Raw genomic sequence first — 23342 nt, 5'->3', positions numbered from 1 at the left:
CCTATTTGACAAATGAGCTCTTTTGCCTCCCTGCAAAGGCTGTAAGGAAGGTCATGAGACTGTATAGCATGCTTTTTTTAATTCTTTACAACAAAGTTTAAAGGACAGAATTCAAGCCAACTTTGTAAAAAAGAGAAACTAGCCACCAAATCCAAAAGTCTACCCCGAACTGGTTTTAGCTGGCAGCAAATGGGGTTCCTGTTAAATGTGGATTATTTCTTTACATCCTGCATTTTTAATGTGGCCTGGCACACTATCTTGTTATCTTAAAAAGGTTCTGTGAAGTAGCAAAAGTATATCTAAGTTGATGGCCACATTACAAAACAACATAGCTGGATATAAAGCCATGATTCATTACAAGATATCAAAATCCTCCCCACCACCAAAATCAGTTTATAGTAGTCTTTCTGAAAATCCAGTCCTGAAAAAAAACCTTACAAATTTCTGTTTAACAGATTATACAAAGCAGCACCAAGCTCAACTTTGATAAAGGCTTACTTCATTGGGATAGCAGCAGTCTTCACACAACAGTAGAGGTTAGAGGGCACCTCTGGAAGTCATCTGGTCACCTAAATCTGGCTCCTGTGACCATGTCTAGACTGCTTTTGAATATTTCCAGAGGAAGACTCCACATCATCTCTGGGCAAACTGTGTGTTTACTGATGTCCAGGAACGTGCCCATTGCCTCTGCCACTGGGCACCACTGAAAATAGCCTGGCCCCATCCTTCAGGTATTTATATACCTGAAGACCCCTCAAGCCTGCTCTTCTCCAGGCTGAACAGTGCTATCTCTCTCAGTCCTTCCTTGTAAGCAAAAGGTTCCAGTCCCTTAATCACATAGCAGCCCTTCGCTGAACTGTCCAGTACGTCAATGTCTCTTCTTGTACTGGGGAGCCCAGAACTGGCTCAGGTGTGCCCTTGCCAGTGCTAAATAGAGGGGAAGAATCCCCTCCCTCAATCTGCTGGCAACACTCATAATACAACCCAGGGCACTGTTAGCCTTCTTTGCAACAAGGGCACAGCACTTGATCCTATTTGACCTGGCGTACAGCAGGACTCCTAGGTTCCACTCTGCAAAGCTGCCTTGCTGCCTTACAGTATACCACTACAACAACCCATAATGCCCAAGGATATCCAGGCTAGCCTTCGGCAAAAAGCAGTCTAGCTCAACAAGTACTTTTCAGTTAAATTACAGATCTCTCGAGTCTTAAGCTTCACCTACTTGGCTTTCACCTCCAACTCCCCAGCTGCAGGAAGAACAGCTCTGTCTGGGATGTAACTGATCTGTCCTCCACTAAGCTGCATGGGGCCTGTAAGTCTCTGGAACTTGATCTTGCTGACTGCAGCTTCTAGCCATTGCCTCTCCCCCAGAGAGCTGAATGAAGGAAAGGCCTCAAATTGGCTTGACGCAAGTCCATTTTTCAATAATTCTTGCTACAAAAATCAAGTCTGTGTTCAAGAGTTCAGCTATACATTCTGGTTTATACAGCCATGAACTGCAATAGTCCACACTAAGCACAGCAGGACACCAGTTAGAGAAACTGAGAAGCGATACTAATTTTCAAGGAAGGACCTGTGCTTTAAACCAATAAACTTTTATTAATTTCTACAGAAAAACCTACTACACATGGAGCCTGAGCTAAGGCATATTAAACTGCTCTCAGTGGCTTTATTTGCTTAAGAACAACACAGCATTTTCTCCTACTTTCATGATCTGATTAAAAATGTTTTAAAATTAGTTGATAACAGACTTGCTAACAGATGGGGGGGAAGCTTTCCCACACAGAAAATACATAAAACTTAACAAACCATTATTGTGCCAGAACACCCTCAAGCTGTAGGACTAGCATACTTTAAAGACTAGACTATAGCAGTTTTCCCTTTACCAGCTCATTCATTCTAAAGAGGAATCATTTCTGTTACCTACTGAAATGATACAAAAGTGTTAAAAAGCCACTTCGAACTGAAGTTCTCTGGAGCTTAGACATAGGTATGAACTCTGAGAATGCTCACAATATCAAACGAAAATATGCTTTTACATCTTTCCTGAATGAAAAAAAATCACAGCACCTCTTTCCAAGCATATTCAATCCAACACGAGTATCATATGGCATGCCGATATACATATATATATAGGTGTGTAATATGTGAGTTAGTATCTCATTACTAGCTGCAATTATCTACATCCAAAGCACATGCACAGAACAATTAGAATCTAAGTTAGCAACTCACTTCTGAACCAGCAATATTTGTCCTGAATTTTTAGAGTGGCAAAACTCCAGTGCTTCCAATGTGTTATTTGTTCTGCTGCACGTGCTACTTATTATGTCTTATGTGAACATCAATTTGAAATTTACTTGATGTTTTCCATTACAAGAAAAAAAAATATATAACTGAATTTCATAGCATCACTTATCAGCCTTTATTATTTTCAATCTTTTAAACAAAGAAGAGAAGGAAACTCTGGCTTTGATTTTACTTGTTGTCTTTTAGCAAGCAAACTCTTCATCCAGTAACCCAAAATATACAAAACGAGTCAGTATGCAATGCCTTAACATATTATCTTCTTAACAATATTTGCAATAAGCAAACTAAAAATTAGGCTCTGGTTCACAAATGCTTTCTCTTTCCCTGCCCCCTTTATTTCCATTTCAAAGTTGATTTTACAGTCTTGCAACACAGTGTTCCAGTGGACAGCTTTATTTGAACAAGAAAAAACAACAGTTACTCTGTCTCAGGCTTGGCTTGGGTTTTAGGGGTGGTTTTTTTTCTTTTTTGTTTGTTTTTAAGAGGAACAGCAATTAGCATGCTGCTATGTTAAGGCAAAGCCAAGGAGGCTTATTTTCAGGAAGCTGCCCTCTGAGACATGTAGGCTCCCTGTCCATTCCTGGGGACACATGCACCAGAGTCACACTGCCAATACTGCCTCCAGTAGAGTGTTCTAGTATCTGACCTGCAGTTCGAGCATGCACAGATTGAAATGGTTATTTCATGTGCAAGTGTCAGCCATACTTTGTTGCCAAGGCATTCCTGGGAAAGATGCCGATGAGCTTCCTCTAGGTGAGCTGAGCTAAGGTTTTATTTGACAGACTTGATTTTGTTTCAGTAGAAATAGTGCATGGACACATAAAATGTTTGGCATGTTACTATTCCAATATTTCATTAGAAAAAAAACAAAACACAAAAACCACCAAAACAGAAAGAGTGAAAACAGGGAGTTTGGTGTTGTATTCAGCTTACCTTTTCATTCCATGCCCACAATCCAATCCCAAGGAATGCTATGCCAAGGAACTAAAGGGGGAAAAAAAAAAATATATATATATATATCAGAGCAAGAATTATAAATCTATAGATTCTTCTTTAAACATGCATATTGACTCATTATCTTTGCTAGATAACAGCTTTAGAGGGGCTGTGGGGGCTTACAGAGAGTTTTAAAATACATATGTAGTTGTTTATTTTACAACTCAATCACTGTAACTACAAGAATTTAAAACAAGCACAGTTCATTCAGGGGCATTCCACATGGGAACAGTAGGTGTGATAAATGTCACTTTCTCAGCATTAAGCAAGTAAGGTTCTTTTTTAGTTTGTCAGACCCAAAGCAAACTCCACAGTCAAGCAACATGTTATTTTACTGTTGTACAATACAACTGTCCTCACACAACTCTCCCAGTGAGAGAAATGATTAAAAGTCCAAAATACACATGTACCATCCCTCTTAGCAATGCTGTCCACAGAAACACAGAAAGCTTTTTAAATATAATATAACCCATGATTTTGGGGGCTGTGGGTGGGAAAGAATAATAAAGATACTGGTTTAAAGGACTAAGATCTTTTAAAAACCTTGAAGCCAACATTTTATAACCATTCTGGTACTGCATGTTCCTGTACTTTGCAAAGTACAGAAGTTTGCAAATGAAGTTACAGTCCCTTTCTCCTCCAAGGGCCTCAAAGGTACCTAATTGAAAAGGCAGTATCTTTCCCATGTGATGGGAAAGGGAACAGCACCTATGACTGTTATACCCTGTATCCTCCATTCCATCTGAATCATCTGAATGATTTAGAGTGCATTGTTTCCCTCCAGATATTGCAGGGTTTCCATGCAAAATGCACACAAAGGATCAGTGAAACAAGCAAAAACAGGTAGTATAAGCACTCTGTCTCCCAACATCACCACATATTTGGCATCATACAGTACCAATCATGTACAATGATTAAAAAATACATACTAAGTGGCCAAACACACCTCTCTCTGTCCACCTGTGCAACTTACATCTCCACTTCTTAAAGCACAAGCGCTTGCTAAAAAAAAAAACCCAAAACAAAACAAAAAAACCCACCACTATATTCTCTCTAGTTTGGGGGCATGTAATGCAATGTTGCTCAAACACCAAACTCTTTCTTTGTGGTTTCTCCACTCTTCAGTGTACAGATTTATTTTGGCACACAGTAGGCCTTCTCCTGAAGTTTGTGTAAACAGAAGTATCCTAATGATTTTTCATTTGCAGAACAGGACAAAAGTGTTTTTCTGTTGAGAAGCGGGAAGAGGTAGGAATATCAACTTTAAAATCTTTCCCAGCAGCTATTTCAACAGCTTCAAAGCAAGATCCCTTCTTCCTTATGCACACTTTAAAATGCAGTTTTAGCTTTACGCTGCTTTTTACTACTGCTGTAAAGCATAACTCAACATCAAGTGGAATATGCTCACTACAATACTCTTAAGTTCCCCAACACACCAGCATCTGTAACTTTTCTCTTCCAAGTGTCCTTTGTCAGCTGACCAAGGGGTCATGCATACTACACCCAGCCAGCTCACTCAGAAGTTCATTCATACTAACTGAGAATAAAACTCTCCTTCTTGACTTGAAGAGTCATGACTCGTCAAAATTACACAATACTACAAGCCAGTATTCTTCAAAGGGAACTGTCACAAGCCTGGCTGTATTTTAATACAAGATAAATGGAAATTAGATGGAAAAAAAGCAGAACTGCTGGTCAAGAATGTCTGTTATTTCAGCAGCCTTAACTGTCTATAAAGTATAAGAGATGGACATGGGAATGTCAGTACAGCCTCCTGTGATACTCCACATGAGCCAGAAAAGGTCATTGTACCTGTATCAAAACTGCTTTTTTCCTATGGTTATAAGCTTGCCAGAAGAGTATGTGCATTCCTCCTGGCTGCAGTGATTATTTGAAACTTGAGATAAAACTGTACAAGTTTCTAATCACTTTCAGACACACATTTAAGTTCTTTTTGCAGTAACAGGCTCCTTTCCTTATTTCTTACACAGCCAAAGGCACCAGGGTAAAAGGAGCAGAAGTGAGGGAAAAAGAAGCTGCATTTTTATAAAAATCCATAAACTTCATTTGGAAGTGGCAAACTTTCAAAGTGGAAAGGTACAAATCATTATGTTTTACAAATAACTTCATATGCTTTTGAACAGAATAAGCATGGAAAACTAGAATGAAATAATTTAATCAGTGCATACAAATGTAACTTAACAGCCATACACATCAGCTGCAAGTCTGGCTCAGATCCAGTAGCTTTATTAAATTTAATCCAGCCTAATGTCCTGATCCTTCATCAGAATTTGAGACTTAAGAGTAAGATTACCTGATGGGTTACAAAAGGTGACATATAGAAGACTATACAGGTCTCAAGCCAGACCAAGCTCATCTCAATTTACTTGCTGGCTAGTAAGACTGTGCTATGCTAAGCTGAAGCACCTTCAAAAAAAATGAGATTGTCAAGCTTCTGGAAAACGTGTCAAGAAAAAAACCCAGGAAACTGAGTTCTCTTGAGTTTTCAACAGGATCAAAGAATTACGTGCTGCTCAGTCCTCTCCATATCCCAAAGCAGAAACTTCTGGCCAGCTGCCTTTTGAGCAGCTGAGAAAACAAGAACAATGGACAAGATCCATTAGGAGAAAAAGGTTTAGAATCATGAGCTATTTATCACAGGATACTGTGGAAATCAAAAGTTTAGTGGCATTCAGAAAGAGAAAAAAACACAACCCAAAACAAACAAACAAAAAAAACCCACGAACAAAACAAAATGAAACAAACCAACAACACCCCACACCAAAACCAAACGAATTTAGATATATTAATGGAAGATCCATAGCTATTGCAAAGTCATTTTGATACAGTGCTTGGCTTGGGATGTTTTTACACTTTCGCTCATTAGGATGATTATAATCGGGAAAAGATCACTGTATGCATGCTTTGTTGCTTAAATGCTTCTTGGCTTGGACAAATTCTGTTTGTATTGTTTGAGACTAAATACTGAGCTAAGCAGACCACCAACCTAACTCTCTAAATCCGGCCTTAGAAAGGCCCACCCTTGCACAAACACAGCCTGCTATGGGGATGAAGCTCTCAGTAATCCTCACTGGCAGAAAAAAATGATTGTTCATGAGGAGACTTACACCTCTTACCAGGATTAACTTTGGTTGCTCTTGACAATTATGACAGACACTCCTGCAGAGCCTAAAAAAGAGTTGAAAGTGCTTAGCAAAAACCTCTGGATTTTTGCTGTTATAACCAGAAGTAAACCAGGATGCATATTCTGCTTATCTTGCAGTCCTCACACACAGATGTCTCCTAGACATTCTTGTTCTGCTTGCTTGTAACCAGAAAGAAAATCTCATCGCATCTGTAGCACATGGCGAGATGATGAGATGGCTTACACATCATCTTTGTTAAGTCTGGAAAATTTCATTTACATCCACTAAATTATTGCAACAAGTAATAAAAAGGTGGAAATTTGCCTCATTTTCTACAAAACACTCTACAGACAAAAAAATCTCAATTCTCCACAGACATCTAAGCAAGACCATTTAGCCTGACTATAAATGGTCACTGGAACTAGGGCAGAGCTTGTAAAATCCTGATACTTTTCTCTTTTAAACAGTAATTTGCAGGAGAAAACATTCCTCTGGTGCATTACAGCCTTACAGAAGAACTTGCACAGTAGTACTTTCTCAGCTATAGGTTTCCTACTCACAAACATCAGACAGATATATTCAAATTTTTCTTCTATAAAGATTAAAGGTATTTAAAAGTAGAATGTGTAACAGTACTTGTACCCTTCCCTCACTTGCAAACATGCTTTGAGCTGCACATCTCTTATTCCCTGTATTGCCTTTGATTTTTTTATTCCTTGTTGCTAGGGATATAGCATCACAGAGCACAGCATTTCATTTAAGGGATGCTGGGGTAAATACTAATGCAAATAATAGAAAAAAAATCAATATAGAGAGAAGAGCTTAATTGCAGAGTGATCAGACATTACTGCACATACTGAATTTTTCATTTCAACTGACATTCTTAGATAACTGGCACCAGTTTTCAACCAAGCGGTAAAAGGTGGGTTAATGTGCCATGTGCATAAACCAACGTATGTCCCTGAGTTGATATATTAAAGCCTTCTGTGAGATGGAACTGTAGTACAGCCACCTAATTTCACCTTCACCGCAACAATACAAACACACTAGCAAAAGCATGTCAAAACTGTCAGAGTTCAGAACCACCATTTCCTCACAAGAGCTTTTATTTTTTTGAGCCCTGTATTTAGACAATGTGAAAACCTCCCACCTGCCTTTGCTTTGAGCTGCCACAAGAACTCTGTGCATGGTGTTAGCAAGGAGACTATCAGGATTTCTATGGGCACTGCAGTGTTTATTCCGTAGCAATATGCTGTAGGTTATTCACAGGATGAGATACCTACCCTTCTGTGTGATTCAAACCAGCACAGCACAGGAACGCAAGCTACAGTATTTTCCTGACAAGCACAGCAGTGATCAGGACAACATAAAGTATAATATTTCATATCCTGAAACACAACCAGGAAAACACAGGACTCCTGAGCTTTGTACATACATAAAACAGCACTGACAAGTTCCTAAATGACTAAAACCTCAGGTGAACAATTTTTCCCCAATCACTTCCTCTGCAGCATTCTGCCCTCAGACTCGCTCAGACATATTTCAGTCAGAACACTCACTACTTCCGTTAAAGTATCTTATGCCAAATCAGTCTTTTTGCTTTTTAAGCCAGGGCAAAGAGGAGCTTAACGTCTGTGTCAGAGCGCTAAGAACAAGGTTGCTTGTTTTTCAGGAGCCCTGACAGAGAAAGGGCACCAAAAGAGAAATGAAAATGAAGTTTCATGTAGTTTTCTTCTTCCCTTCATGCCACTGATGTGTATTCTGCTTTAAATAAGTCAGCATTCTTTCAGATAAAACAAATAGGACATTCTCTAAACTCTCAAGCTTTCACCTGGTCCAGTATCACAGGGAAAGGAAGGTACCAGAAGTCTGCCCTGTTCCTTCTTCCATTTACCCCAGAACTGATAACTTTTCCTTTCTCAACACAAACTATTACAGCATTTCATTTTCATGTGGCTAAACGTATGTGATGACCATGGGAAAGGCAAACCGCTCAAAGCGTACATATGCATCTACACATTTATGCTGATGCTTATATAAGAATGCATTCTCTTAAAGCCCAGTTCTTGTTTGCCCTGAGACACTGCCAGCAGGAAAACTCCAGGTACTACAGTCAGTGAATGAAGATGCTGTGTAGGTAACTAATTACCATTTTGGTTCACAGGGACATTCACATATAGATTGAATATAGACTAAGACATCAAAACTCCATTTCCATTTTGTGTGCTGCTATTAAAAAACATTAAACTATATTTCACAGATAACTGCCTCAGTAATACCTGTTCCCTCCTAATACAAAACATACACAGGTGGAAGAAAAAATGTTCCAATTTCCACACATTTTGCTCAGGTGAATCAGAGACACAACTGATTTTATAGCATCATCCAAAGTAGAAAAACAGACCTGAAAACACAACGAGAAAAGCTCCATCTTGCACAGCTCTTAGCATGATGCTTTCTAATGAAAAATTCAGCATGTATGACCTGTATTTTCAAAGCAAAGGTACTGTGGCTGTTAATGTATCTTTCATTTTCATGGGTTTTCCATTTTGTCTGACAAGCAAAATATATATACTCCCTTCCCCCCCCCCCCCCTCAAATGTACAAGTCAGTTACTGTTATTTTCTTATTGCCTTCTCCAGTTCTTTAATTGCAAAAGCAAGACATCTGCTTTTGGTTACTGTTTCTTTATGTATTTATTTTATTACTTTCTGGTGGTGCAGTTGAAAGCATTGCCAATCAGCTTGGAGCAACAGCCCCTGAAGAATCAAGTCCCTTCTTATCCACAAAAATTGATATACTGGAAAACAGAAAGAGGAGGATGAACTAAGCCCTGTTTCCCCTACTTTAACTTTTTAACAACTCCCCTCAAGCCTAGATAAAATAAATTTAACTCTTTCCAAGTTCACAATGAGATTCTCCAAACCAGGTCCTGCTGTCCAACGAAAATCACTTTATTTGGAGCAGATTATTTTTTTAAAGCACGCAAAACCAAAAAAGCATACATAACACCCACTTTGTACATTTCTTCAGTAAAAACTTCTGGGAGTTTAAAGGTTTTGTTTATATGAGATCTAGCTGATTTCCTAAAACCAGTACCTCTTCCCCGTACAAAAATTAAAGACCTTCAAGGTAATTACCCCACCACTACCATACAGAAGCATTTGAAAAGCCTACAGAGTTGGATAACAAGATTCAACTTCTACATTCAACTCACTGAACTCAATACATTCAACTGCCACTTTGGTACACTCATCTTGCACAGATCCTTTCCCTTCTCTTCTATTCTTCTTCTATACACGCCCTACTGGTCTACATTTCACACTGTCTTCTATTTCTCTGCTCTCCCTCAGCCCAAAAGACTACGCAGGAAGGCTGAGAAATTCTGCTACACACACCTTTCTGTGGGCCTCTTCCCTGCCTTCACTTCTGAACTACTTTAAGTCCTCCACATCCCTCTACTTCTCCCTATCCAGCCTTGTTCTCTTCATCAATACCCTTCCATCTCTGGCTCAGCCCTCTCCACTGCAGCTTCTCTGCCTGAAGTCAGTTTCTATTTTTAAAACCATCCAAAATTATGTAAGTGGTGCTGTAGCAGTGTATGAAAACAGTATGGGCTTAAAACACAACCACAAGCAGCAGAAAAGTGCAAAGTGAAAATGAGAGAACTGCGAAAAAACACCCTGAATTTCATATCCTATATCAGGACACTGATCATTTTTCCCAGCCAATTTGAAAATGCAACGACATAAATCTTCTCCTTCTGGCCTGCAAATAAGAAAAAGCATGGAAGCAGCAAATTAATCACATTCTGCTTCAAGCTGAAGTGAACCAAAGTGTCAAATACGTCATTTTCAAGGTCAGTCCTTTGGGGTAGCAGCTTCCTACCCCAAAGGACAGGAAGACCTCTTCCAGCTGTCCTCTTCCTGCTACTGTGTTAATCCCATTCACCCCAAATCACCCTTTCTGAGTTTCAGGCTATTTAGGTGTAGCCCCACCGTGACTATTTTTCATACTCTGTTTCTGATGCTCCTGTTCCAGTAAAAGCAGAAGTTTAAAACACCAAACCAAACAAAACCCAACAAAAATCCTCCAAACAAAACCCACAAAACACACCACACAACACAAAACAGAGCACACATTTAATTCTCATTATGAAACAGATACACAAACACTCATTTCAGCTACAAGCAGTGAAGTTGTAAAATCTAATTCAGGTATTTGATACAGCAAACAAAAGATCTAAGCTAGTCTTTTTCCTTGGTAACAAATGGGCAATTACATTGTCTACACAATTGATTTAGGTAGCTGAAAACAAAGACTGCAGAGTCAGGAAACACAAACAGGTAGGCTTGTCAACACAGCACCATACTCTGAATGCTCAGCATTTCCTTTTAGAGCCTCAGCTCCTAGCTGTGCTTGGAGCCCACAGAGAGGGAGTCCCAAAATCTTCTATCCCAGCTACACAAGCTGCTGCATTCCAGGCTGGTTCATGGACTATACTCAGAGATCCATTCTCTTAAATTTCCAGAGAAGTGAATGCAACTGGAAGATGAGGGAGGCATAAAAAGACTGAATCAGTCTGGATGGAGAAGCACCTGAAGTGAACACCACCAGCCGTACAGACAAACTTGGGCCACAGTTTACTCTTGCTCAGCGCAGCAGAAAGAATGAACACCAAGCAAATGGTGAACGCACACCCAACCTGCGAATCCAGACAGAACTCTTTTTGGCAAAATCTACCATAGATTTATTACCTCTTCACCAAATGCTCATTCCTGGTTTTAGGGGCCCCCAGAGTAAAACGCGGTTTACATTTATTTATATTAAAAATGTAAGTTTACATGTTTAAAATGTCACTTACAAAGTAACTGGTACCACATACACAAAGAAACCACAGCCTGAAAAGACAGGAAGTGATTCACTGCCAGAATCCAAGCTATCCAAGGTATCCAAAATCCTGCTACGATGCAATTGCATAACCTATCACATTTTTCCCCAGCTCAAACCCAACTCAGAACTATAAACTCTGTATTGGCAAATACACATATATATGGTATATGTTACTATATTAAATAAATCAACTTCTAGTAGTTACAGCACCAGGCGTTAAGAGGGGCTGTGGTAGGATTATTTAAAGTTTACTTGACAACCTAGTAACTCTTCACTTTGCAGAGACCAGTACTACTTTGTCAACACAACACAACCTCAGAAGTCATACCAGCTGTGTGTACACCTACCAGTGCACAACTTGGTTTTTGAGAGAGGTGTGGGGAAAAGAAACAAAGCCAGGACACTAATTAGACAGGTATCAGTTATTTTTCAATACCCATGCACAATTACTGTCAGCAATCCAGATGCACAAAGCCAAATTACAAGGCACCTGTTCTGTAAATAGTGAACAGAATTCCTTACTATTTTGCTCCTTGTAGTTATTGCAATAGAGGGAAATGTCTCAAAACACAGTAATGCTTTTAGCCATGGTAAACCCTCAACATTTCCTGTGTACTACACTGTAACTGCCCAGAACTAAAACATTCAGAGTATGCACTAAAAACGGTTCTGCGGAACTCTTAGGGCCACCAGAAGTTCTGTTGACCAGAGCTTTGAAAAATTCTGTTCCAGACAATAAGGTCATTCAGCCCTGCATTTTGTCTTGCAGTGCACTGCTACAAAATTAAGCCCCATTTTTATTTATGTCAACATTAACCAATGATTTATTAGCTATTTTTATACTACAAGATATCTTCCTAGTTGCAGTAAAAGTAAAACCTGTCGTTTCTTTAGTAACACCATTTGGCAAGGGGCAAAGCAAACAAACCTGTGATTCCCATTTCTTTTCAAACAAAAGTAACATAGAACAAACCAGAGGCAACAAATGGTCACGATGCTATTTACCTGAAAGCTTTATGCCTAGGCAAAAGTTCCACAGTTTGGCAGTGTGGGGCGGGGAAAGGCAGCAATAAACCAGCTGCTTGTCTAAATGAAACAGACTGCTGATCTTTTGTCTAGCTCCCAAACAGCATCAAAAGCACTTCTATTATTTGTCATTCTCTAAAAAGGCATCATCAGGGGCTTGACTAAACATGTAGGCAAAATGCTCTTCACTTCTGTAAAGGTGCCCCTTTAAATCACAGTTGCTTTATGTGATATGGCAGCCTGGGGAGGTTTTGCTGGCAACACCTTTGCTGGACTTCTGCTAGAGATATATATAATGCTGTCACTGCAATTTAATTTGAGGGTGTTAAACTTGTTTTAGGAATAAATGCATTAAAAAAACAGAACTATATTGCAGGATGCCCAGCTCACTACAACAGAGCCTGCTCTCCTCATGTAATTTCAGCTTGACGCAGTATAAGCAACATTAGCTAGATTATACCAAATGCTCATTTGCTAAGTACAGACTTCTATTCCCAATTTTACTGCCACTTTGAAGTACATTATTTCTATAAACTGTAGTTCTTAATGATTCATTACCTTTGCCTACTGTTACACTTCTCTGGTTTGCACAAATAGTTGATCCCTCTTGTCAACACCTATCAGGAAAACAATGATTAGAAAATTTCTTTGAGGGATGTGGAAATGCAGTCATAGTACATACAGACGGCTCCTTAAGAGAAAAAGCTATAAAAAGCAAATGATGCCGCCTCACTAAGGTCCTTCTGCTGCATAGCTGTGCTCTTGCAGTCAAGCCTTTGCCTATCACTCTTCTAGTATGAAGGAGGCATTTTGGTATTGCAAAGATGACTTGCAAGAGACAGTGCACGTGCCCACTTGATAATCTCATTTTCTCCCTTATCCGTAAAAGCAGAGCAGCTGCTTTTAAGATCCCGCCTTATTTACTTAGAGATAGTCATTACCAAAGACAACAGTACCTCAAGCACTTTTAAGAAAGCCCTGGAAACATCAGAATGATTTTAAAAATAAAGTCAGGTCACACCTCAGTTTTTAAGCAGGGTCTCATTTAAAAAAAAGAGCACAGACCAACAACAAAAACACCAAACTAAACAAAAACCATGCATAGACAACTGGATTTAGTTTCACTTTCTGCATTCACCCATCATTTTAACTTGGTCAAGCAACCCCTCCTTACATACAAAAACCATTTTCTTACTTTCTGCTCAGTCCCAGAAGGGTTTCAAGGCACGAGGTATAAAAGCAGCACAAAGCAGCTATTTTATCACAAAAATATGAATACTGGATAAGTTTCCATGCCCAATTGGACATTCTTATAAAAGAGAAGAAAAGAAAGCACTTAGTTTTTACTATCTAGTGCCAGCAGTAAAACTGATTTAAACAACTTTAGCTGCTTCCCACGGAAGTCACCCTACACAGAATCTCAAAAGGGACCTTTGCAACCCACAGACTCTCAACTCACGCCTTCCAGGCAAAACCCACCACAGTTGGCTTGATCAATTGGAAGATAACATTACTATAGGGAATTCTGCCTTTATAGTCCCACAGGATCTTATTTGAAAAGTGTTGTTTTGGGCACATTGTTACTCAACAGCAATTGGGGCACAAACTGAATAAAGCATACCCATCAGGCTGAGAGGCTCAGAAAGCCTCCTGACCACCCTGACAGCAAACTTCTCATCACCAATATTAAAGTCAAGAATAGGAGATCAAGAAATGTGTGTTCTAACAAACCTGTGATAGAAACAAAGGCAAAAGCTCAAAAAAAAGATATTTTCTCAGCATTGCTGGAAAGGCTTTCATCTTTTAAAGGAGTAACTCCACGCTACACAACAGTTTACTCTAATGATGCATTTATTACAGCAAAGAAGGTGCATCTCACCTGCTAACCAGACAATTAATTCCTGCTAAAACACACCAATGTAAAGAAGATACCCTGGTAGAGCAGCGGTAAAAGCATGCGCGTAAGTGTAAAAGAAAACATGTGCAGCACCAAACTGCTAAACTAAGTTCAGCACCTCCCTGCCTGCATTGCAATTTGAATCCAAGCTAGCAGAGAAAATAAACACTTTGCAGCACAAAAGTGCAAGCAAAACACTGTGCAAAAACACAGCTTACCCGAAAAACATTACTCAAGTTTTTCCCCTTATCTGGAAAACACTGCCAGAGTTTTACCCAAAGGCCAAAGTATTTAGCAACATTTACCCGAAGTGTCAAAGTGTCACTTTCCAGCCATCACCCATGACAAACACACAGACAACAGGAGAGGAGAGAATCTGAAAGACAATGGCATGCTTTCCCAGAGAAGGATTTGGAAAGGAAACCACTCTTAACATAGCTTCTCCTGCTTCAGCCCTGCTTTTGTTTAAGAGCAAGTGTATTTGGAATTCCCTTCTAGACTCTCAAAACAGAAGTGCAAACAAAACACCCAAAAACATTAATTAGGCAAGGAAAAGGAGTATCAAACATTTTTCCTGTTTCTCAATAATAGAAGCTAATGACCTCTTTCTGAAACTATCTGCATCCCCACTAACATGCCCAGGAAAATCCAGAATGCTGTTTGCCTTCTCCATTTCTAAACACTTTCACCTGGGGAATTTCCCCATCAACCTGTGCTGTATTCATCCACTACAAGGCCATAAGAAACTTTTTAAAGCACGATTTTCTTCCAGTTGTACCTGCATATTTTTTCATTTGATCTGAAACACTGGGAAACAGGGAAAGACCTTTGAATTTAGTCCTCCCCTGCTGTACAAATGCTGCCATTAATGCTGCACTGGGCTAACCAGAAAAGGAATGAGAGATTTTCAGCAACACACAGCTGTACAAACTGTCACCACAACTGCAGAGCTATCAGCAAGAATCCATCACTAGGACCTCATCCCTTTCCTTCACATAGTGAAGAAAGGTGATCACAAACAAACTGGAACAGTAGGAAGGCTGAACATATGGGACATACAGACGGAATGGAATTTAACAATCCAAACACAGTATCATGTACTCAAGGACTAAGAAAATATCTGTTATAAGCTGAAAATTTATTCACTGGAAACTCTACAGAGCCTTGGAACTGCATCAGTCTGTGAGCAAGCAAGTTGACAGAATATGCAGAACGGCAAAATGAGATTTTGTGACATTTAATAAAACATTCTGAAAAAGAATGTAACTGCTTTCTAGAAGTTTCTCTTGATTCCATTATCTCTACAAAGGTCTAAAATGGCCAGCACCACTAGCATGGCGATAGGCTACTAAATGATTGCAGGTTCTTCTGTCAAATGTCACATCAATCCTGGCAGTGTCCAGCTGTACAAGTTATGGTACACATTACAACTCCTGTATGAGACCCCACCGTGACCCATCAATACTCAGCAATGAAACTGGAAACTGCGTTCTCAGGATTATTGTACACGGACGCAAAACATTTAGTACGTAGCTGGGCCCATTAGCGTAAAACTCCAGGTTCTTTAGCTATACTTCAGCCTAAATAACGCTAGCGAGACAAGTGCATACTCACTGGAATGTCTCAAATGCAAACACACAGATGCAAGTATACAGGATGACACTTCTAACTATTTAGGATGTCAGGGTTTTGTATTAGGGAACATGTCTTCCCTACTAAAGCCCCTTGCGTCACTGTTAAACTTCGGCCTCCCTCGTAGATAGCTTGTGCCACACAAACAGCAGGTATAGGGCTTTCTAGAATCAGGCCCAAAATTCTTTGCCCCAGACAAAGTCACTCTCACCAGTACCCTTGCATTTGAACCTTTACTCAGCTATCTGTGGTCAGACCTTCCCACATGCTCTAGAAGAACAACATGCTGTTTCCAGCTTCACTTGGGTTTCCTCAGTGCGTGCATGTAGATGCATTTCCACAAAAGTCACAAATTAATTCCATGACATTTGGGTACAGTGCTAACCCCTGTTCACACAGACAGCATGAAAGGAGCCCAGTGTAGCGTAACTGCGTTCCCGGCACTACCATGCTCCTCTGGCTGCACTCGCATGACCTCTGCTTGGTTTCCATCACTGCCAAGTGGGCAGAGAACAAACAAGTGCAGGGTGGCGTGTCAGATCCTCTCTCGATGCACCGAATTGAGCAATTATACTCTACAGCAGTCACCCTCAGGGCATTAAAAAGAGGGAGAAAGGGGAACAGTGTGTGTGAAGACAGAGACACATCACCAATAGCTTTTTGTCTCTCCTTCAGTTAATACAGTAATTGGCATTACCCACTCTTGCCTCAGGCACAGCAGAAGGAAAAACCATGTGCATGTTGAAGTGATATGCCCCAAATTAAGGAAAGGGGTTGCTGCCCTGCATTACAGTCAATATATGTGATGTTTATATAACAGTGCAGGACAACAAATCTATCCCATAGCTTTCTTCATTGTCGGTGTAGTCTATCACCAACTTGCTCAGCGCTCCTACTCTTGCGTCTCCTACACAGCTCCTGACAAGATGTGGATGTCTGAGGATGTGCTACAGGAACTTACAAGCCCCATTTTGTAAAATAAGCCCCTGCACTCTCAACCAACATAATCACATATATGCACAAACAAAGAGCTTCTGATCAGCCATGAGGCCGTATGGAGGCTGGAGCTGTGAAAGAAGCAGCAGAAGGAGAAAGCCCACACTCACAATGTTTCCAGTGACTAAGAGATTGGGTTTGGCTGCTGGCTGAGCTGACTGTCTGTCCCCAGAAGATGTTGCATCTATTACCAACCTAGAGATATAAAATAGAACTGAAAAATGTTTGAAAATTTCATTTTTTTAATGTCAGAAAAAATTAGGAATCATTAGTTCTCCAGGCAAAGGATTAACAACAGTTGATATATACAAACATATTGAACTGTGGCACAATTCTCTGATTTCCCTTCTGACTTTAACAGTAGCTGAGAACTACTGGAAGCTTTTTTAAATTCACCCCATAATTACTGCTAATGTCCAGACTTTCAAGAACCAATTTATTATCACATATGTAGTCAAACTGACAAATGGAAAGCAAAGTCACTATAATGGTAAGCTGGTAACCTTTCCTTAATTCAGACGCCATCCATTCATACCACTGAATCAGTAGGCTAAAAACAGTAACACTGTGTTTGAAGCTACTTGCTGCACCCCCTCTGTAAAAATAGTTCTTATTTTAGAAAGCCAAATTTGAATGAGAATACCTACCAGCCTTAACAGATCTTCTGCTTTGTCAGTTTAAAATGCAAGCACCCAGTTTGGCAACTGAAATTGTTTCACCTCTCCATCTGAGAATAGCTATGTGTATTTTTGTATTCTCTCATGGAGTGTACCAGTCCAATTCCCTTTTTCAAATGGTTATCCCCTTGCAAAATTAAGGCATCTTACAGATCAGTTTTCCCATCTTTTCATCACTTTTAAAGGATTCCCTCAATTCTTTGCTCCCAGCAAACATGAAATCATTTCATCCAGTCTGAATCATAAGAAAAATACTCATACATTGATTTATTTCTCTACAAGTTCACTGATCAGTGTAACACAAACAGAGTCTCTAGTGCTCTTCCTACTTCTGCCATATGAATCAGCAATAACTGTGGACACAAAACCAAAGACCCTAAGGTACCCCGGAGCATGCCCTACACACTTAAGACAATAAGGCTTTTTGCTACTTCACTGTATTTCTATTCAGCCTTTCCAGGAGCCAGGGGCTGAAAACACTAAGTTTGCACCAAACTAAGAATACAGCTAATATACGGGTCAATCTCAACCAACAGAAGCAATACAATTAAGAGCTCAGCCTAAGCTTTGGCATATACTTTCTACTTAATTCACTCTTTCAAATCCCATCACCAAGGGCTTTCCAAATAATCTAGCCATCCCATTATTCCAGATATATACAAGAAAGGCAATAATACAGATTCTAAAAATCATCATGCATATATATAATACAAGACAATAATACAGATTCTAAAAATCACCACGCATATAGATACATAAATATATATATATATAGTGACCACACACACGCACATAGACCTTTGTACAAAAGTTATCCTCCCCGATACACAGATATACTAGTAAATGAAAAATCAGAACCTTGGTGCATTTTTGTAAGAATAAGATTTTTCATATTGATCAGAATATTTCTCTGCCTCACAGACAAAATACAGTCAGACACTAACAAGAAGAACACCTCCTGGACATCAGACTCTTCTACCCCTCCCTTCTCTTTTCCCTTCCTTAGAGTGTGTAGCGCTGAGACCTTCCTAATATTTACACTGCAGTTAAACTCACAAACTGGGATTTTTCTTCCTTTGTTCAATGACCTTGAAAATTGCCCATCTGAAGAAGTCCCTTGGAATTACAGTAAACTACTGCTATTCTTAGCATGTACAACATACGGCATGGTAAGCTGCACAGTAAGTATCCGGTTAAGTTCTCATTAAGATGCTTCACTTCAGAATGCAAGTTAACATGCCACCCCCTGTCATAACTTGAAAAATGAAATTAAAAATACCACTGAAAAGTATAGAATCTGTTTGGAAAATCTGAAGTAGTGGGTTGCACACAACAAGTGACTTCTACCCTGAGAAAGACTCTGACCTTGGCCCTGTTCCTCAAGAAATTACGTGCTCCCATTTTTCCAAACCCATAGTAAAAACTGGCAATGCTTAGGCACGTGTGTTGCTGCTCATGACCAGCATGATCTACCATAAGTCTTGCATGACATCTGCCAGTCCCAAAGCAGTACCTTGGATGCCCTTCATTTTCTGAGATGATACATTTCGGTACTCTGCATAAGCAATCAATGCCTCCCTGACTTTGTGCAGTACAGTCCAGCTCATGATTTAGAAAAAGTTGGGTTTTTTTCTTAACGCATCCTTCTTGAATGACAGTTTTCGCTTTTAGGTTTTTACCCCGAATGTACACATTAGAAACTTCTTTCGTTCATCATTAAAAGAACAAAAATCCAGTAACATTGTCGTGTTACCAACCCTGACACAGCTTAACCAGTTGTCCCTCATCTATCCCTTCCATGTCTTTAAGAAAGGGCACTGAAGGAATACCTTATAACCAAAGTGTATAAATTGTTACCATGCAAATTGTAGAAAGACAGCTGGGTTTATTACTTTTGAATAAGGCCACAGCTATCCATTGTTCATTAAAAAAAAAATTCCTTAAGGAAGATTTTTTTTGTCCCACTCCATGAGCCAGCATCAACTGGGTGGTTTTACTGACAAAGTGCAAGAAAATGTTTATACAGAAGCAACCTTATGTCCTCATCACCTCTCCGTTCCGTTTCCAGAAGAGCAAGAGTTTTGCCAGAAGCAAAAACTCCTGCTTAGTAAGGTTCCATGGGATATAGCCCTAGAGGGCAGGGGGGCCCAAGACTGTTGGATGATATTCAAGGATCACCTGCTACAAGCTCAGGAGTGTTGCATCCCAACCAGAAGGAAGTGCAACAGGAGGGCCAGGAGACCTCCTCGGATGGATAAGGAGCTGCTGAGGAAACTTAGAGGGGAAAAAAAAAAGGCTTATAAAAGGTGGAAGCGAGGACAGGCAGCCTGGGAAAAATACAGGGATGTTGTCTGGGAAGCTAGGGACCAGGTTAGGAGAACTAAGGCTCAGTTAGAATTAAACTTGGCTAGGGATGTGAAAGACAGCAGGAAGAGATTCTATAGGAACATTGCGAATAAAAGACAGACTAGGGACAACATGGGCCCCCTGAGGAAGCTTTCGGGAGAACTGGCTACACAGGATTTGGAGAAGGCTGAGGTTCTGAATGACTTCTTTGCCTCGGTCTTCACTGGCAAAGGCTCTGACCGCACCACCCAAGTCTTGGAAGGCAGACGCAGGGGCTGTGAGAATGAAGACCTCGGGCCCACTCTAGGAGAGGATCTGGTTCGAGACCATCTTAAAAACCTGAACATGCACAAGTCCATGGGACCTGATGAAATCCATCCATGGGTCCTGAAGGAGATGGCAAATGAAGTTGCTAAGCCACTGTCCATCACATTTGAAAACTCACGGCAGTCAGGTGAAGTTCCCGATGACTGGAAAAAGGGAAATATAACCCCCATTTTCAAGAAGGGGAAAATGGAAGACCCGGGGAATTACAGACCAGTCAGTCTCACCTCTGTGCCTGGCAAAATCTTGGAGCACATTCTCCTGGACAGCATGCTAAGGCACATGAAAAACAACAAGGTGCTTGGTGACAGCCAGCATGGCTTCACTAAGGGGAAATCCTGCCTGACCAATTTGGTGGCCTTCTATGATGGGGCTACAGAACTGATGGACAGGAACAGAGCAGTTGATGTCATCTACCTGGACTTGTGCAGAGCATTCAACACTCTCTCACACGACATTCTTGTCTCTAAATTGGAGAGATATCAATTTGATGGATGGACCACTCGGTGGATAAAGAACTGGCTGGATGGCCTCACACAAAGAGTTGTGGTCAATGGCTCAATGTTAGGCTGGAGACCAGTAACAAGTGGTGTCCCTCAGGGATCAGTGTTGGGACCAGTCTCGTTCAACACCTTTGTCAGTGACAGGGACAGTGGGATTGAGCGCACCCTCAGCAATTTTGCCCAAGACACCAAGCTGTGGGGTTCAGTTGATATGCTGGAGGGAAGGGATGCCATCCAGAGGGACCTTGACACACTTGTGAGGTGGGCTGATGCCAGCCTTATGAAGTTCAACCATGCCAAGTGCAAGGTCCTACAGCTGGGTCAGAGCAATCCCAGGCACAGCTACAGGTTGGGCAACGAAGAGATTCAGAGCAGCCCTGCAGGGAAGGACTTGGGGGTGCTGGTCGATGAGAAAATGAACATGAGCCAGCTTCAGTGTGCGCTCACAGCCCAGAAAGCCAACCGTATCCTGGGCTGCATCAAAAGGAGCGTGACCGGCAGGTTGAAGGAGGTGATCCTGCCCCTCTACTCTGCTCTCGAGAGACCTCACCTGGAGTATTGTGTGCAGTTCTGGTGTCCCCAACATAAAAAGGACATGGAACTGCTGGAACAAGTCCAGAGGAGGGCCATGAGGATGATCAGGGGACTGGAGCACCTCCCGTATGAAGACAGGCTGAGAAAGTTGGGGCTGTTCAGCCTGGAGAAGAGAAGACTGCGTGGAGACCTCATAGCAGCCTTCCAGTATCTGAAGGGGCCTATAGGGATGCTGGGGAGGGACTCTTCCTTAGGGACTGTAGTGACAGGACAAGGGGCAACGGGTTAAAACTTACACAGGGGAAGTTGAGATTGGATATAAGGAAGAAGTTCTTTACTGTGAGGGTGATGAGGCAGTGGAATAGGTTGCCCAAGGAAGTTGTGAATGTTCCATCGCTGGCAGTGTTCAAGGCCAGGCTGGACAGAGCCTTGGGTGGGATGGTTTAGTGTGAGGTGTCTCTGCCCATGGCAGGGGCATTGGAACTAGGTGATCTTGAGGTCCTTTCCAACCCTAACTATTCTATGATTCTATGATTCTAAGCAAGTGCAGAAGCTCAAATCACCAACATTTTTACAAAAGACATATCCCTGATCCACTTTTCAGTGGCTACTCTTTGAACAAGCTGTGTGTCACACAGCACAAATACTCATTTCCATTGACATTGCCTAGCAATTGCTCAATTCCATTCCACTAAAGGAAGGCTGCAACTTGGACAATAATTAATAAGGCTCAAGAAGTGTTTATTGAATTAGTAGGGGAATCCTTTACCAAGTTATTATTGAGTAAGAGCACATCGTTACATGAAATTACAAAAAATAGGACATTTATAATATGGTATTTTAATCCCATAGATTTTTCACAGGGAGCAATAGTTCGGTGCACTATGGGGGGTGAGGGGGAGCTTATAGTAATGAGATCTTTTTCTCTGACTTCTAAAATATAGCAAACATTAACAAGTGTCATAAAATTGCAGCCAAGGTTCTGGTAAACCTGATGTGAAAGACAAAACCACTGTAAGAGAAGGAGTACAGCATCTAATCAATTTATGTTTGGCTGAATGAAGAACAAATCTAAAAATAAGCCTGTTTCATATTCCCACGTTCTGTTTAACATTCAGAATGCTTTACACAGTATTGAAAAGCATTATCTATTGCTATTAATTTGTAATTTTTGTCATTATTTAAATTGTATCTGCCTACCACATTCAGCTAACTGGGGATCAGGCCACTAAATTTTAAACATATTTCCCTTCAAATTAAGAGTAGCACAGGCAAATCAGCAGGAAGTTTAAACTACATGAGGAAAAAATCCACACTTTCAGCTATTTTTATTTCTTCTGTAAATCCTAAGTAGAGAATTTATTTAACACAAAGAGCACAGTCAGTTCTCCAAGGTTTATTTTCTTTTTACGGTCAGTTACAGACACCCAGGACCAAGGCTATAGCTACTCCCTGAGAGTTGTTTCCAACCATTTGTTTTAATTTTCACTGCTGTATGAAACACAGAAGACAGCAACTGCATAAAGACAAGACACTGCCGTTGAAATTCCAGGGGAGCTATAGTAACTGTGACCATCTGTATTTGTTTCTGCACCCAAGCTACTACACACACAATCCAGGATCTCCTTTCAGTTCTGGGTTGTATATCACAACCTACCTCAGTCTGAAAGCAGTGAGCCTCAGGGGGGAACAGCTGTTTTCAAAGAAAGGCTCTGAAGTTTCTGCAATTTAGATGCTCTCATGCCCTTAATTGGAAGAGGGCTGTTGAGCAAGATGCACTCTGTTTTGATGTATAGATGAGAATTCTTTATTTTTATCTAAGACCATCTAACACATGACAAAGTGAGAGCTACTCAGTTTTACATATGCAAAGATGCAGTTAAACTGCAACTTCTGCATAGTGCTTATACTGTAAGTAAAAAAGAGTGGAAGAGTTTACTACCATTAAACAAACAAATACTTGAAAGTACACTCAAACTGTTTAAATCCTTGTTACATTAAAAAGGAACCTGAAACAACTTTGTAAGATGAAATCACCAAAAACAGGATTACAACATATGGAAAC

General features: G+C 40.5%; 1 protein-coding gene across 1 annotated transcript in view; it reads right to left on the bottom strand.

Annotated features, from left to right (window-relative positions):
• Nucleotides 1-23342, bottom strand: part of TSPAN5 (tetraspanin 5) — an 86822-nt gene that overhangs the window by 18855 nt on the left and 44625 nt on the right. Inside the window, exon 2 of the mRNA XM_065691532.1 lies at nucleotides 3241-3291. Within this exon, the coding sequence (XP_065547604.1) occupies nucleotides 3241-3291 (51 nt within the window). The remainder of the gene's footprint in view (nucleotides 1-3240; nucleotides 3292-23342) is intronic.

Source organism: Lathamus discolor, chromosome 1 (genome assembly GCF_037157495.1).
Source record: "Lathamus discolor isolate bLatDis1 chromosome 1, bLatDis1.hap1, whole genome shotgun sequence".
NCBI classification, from domain to species: Eukaryota; Metazoa; Chordata; class Aves; order Psittaciformes; family Psittacidae; genus Lathamus; species Lathamus discolor.
This window is presented reverse-complemented; position numbering and strand designations above follow the sequence as displayed.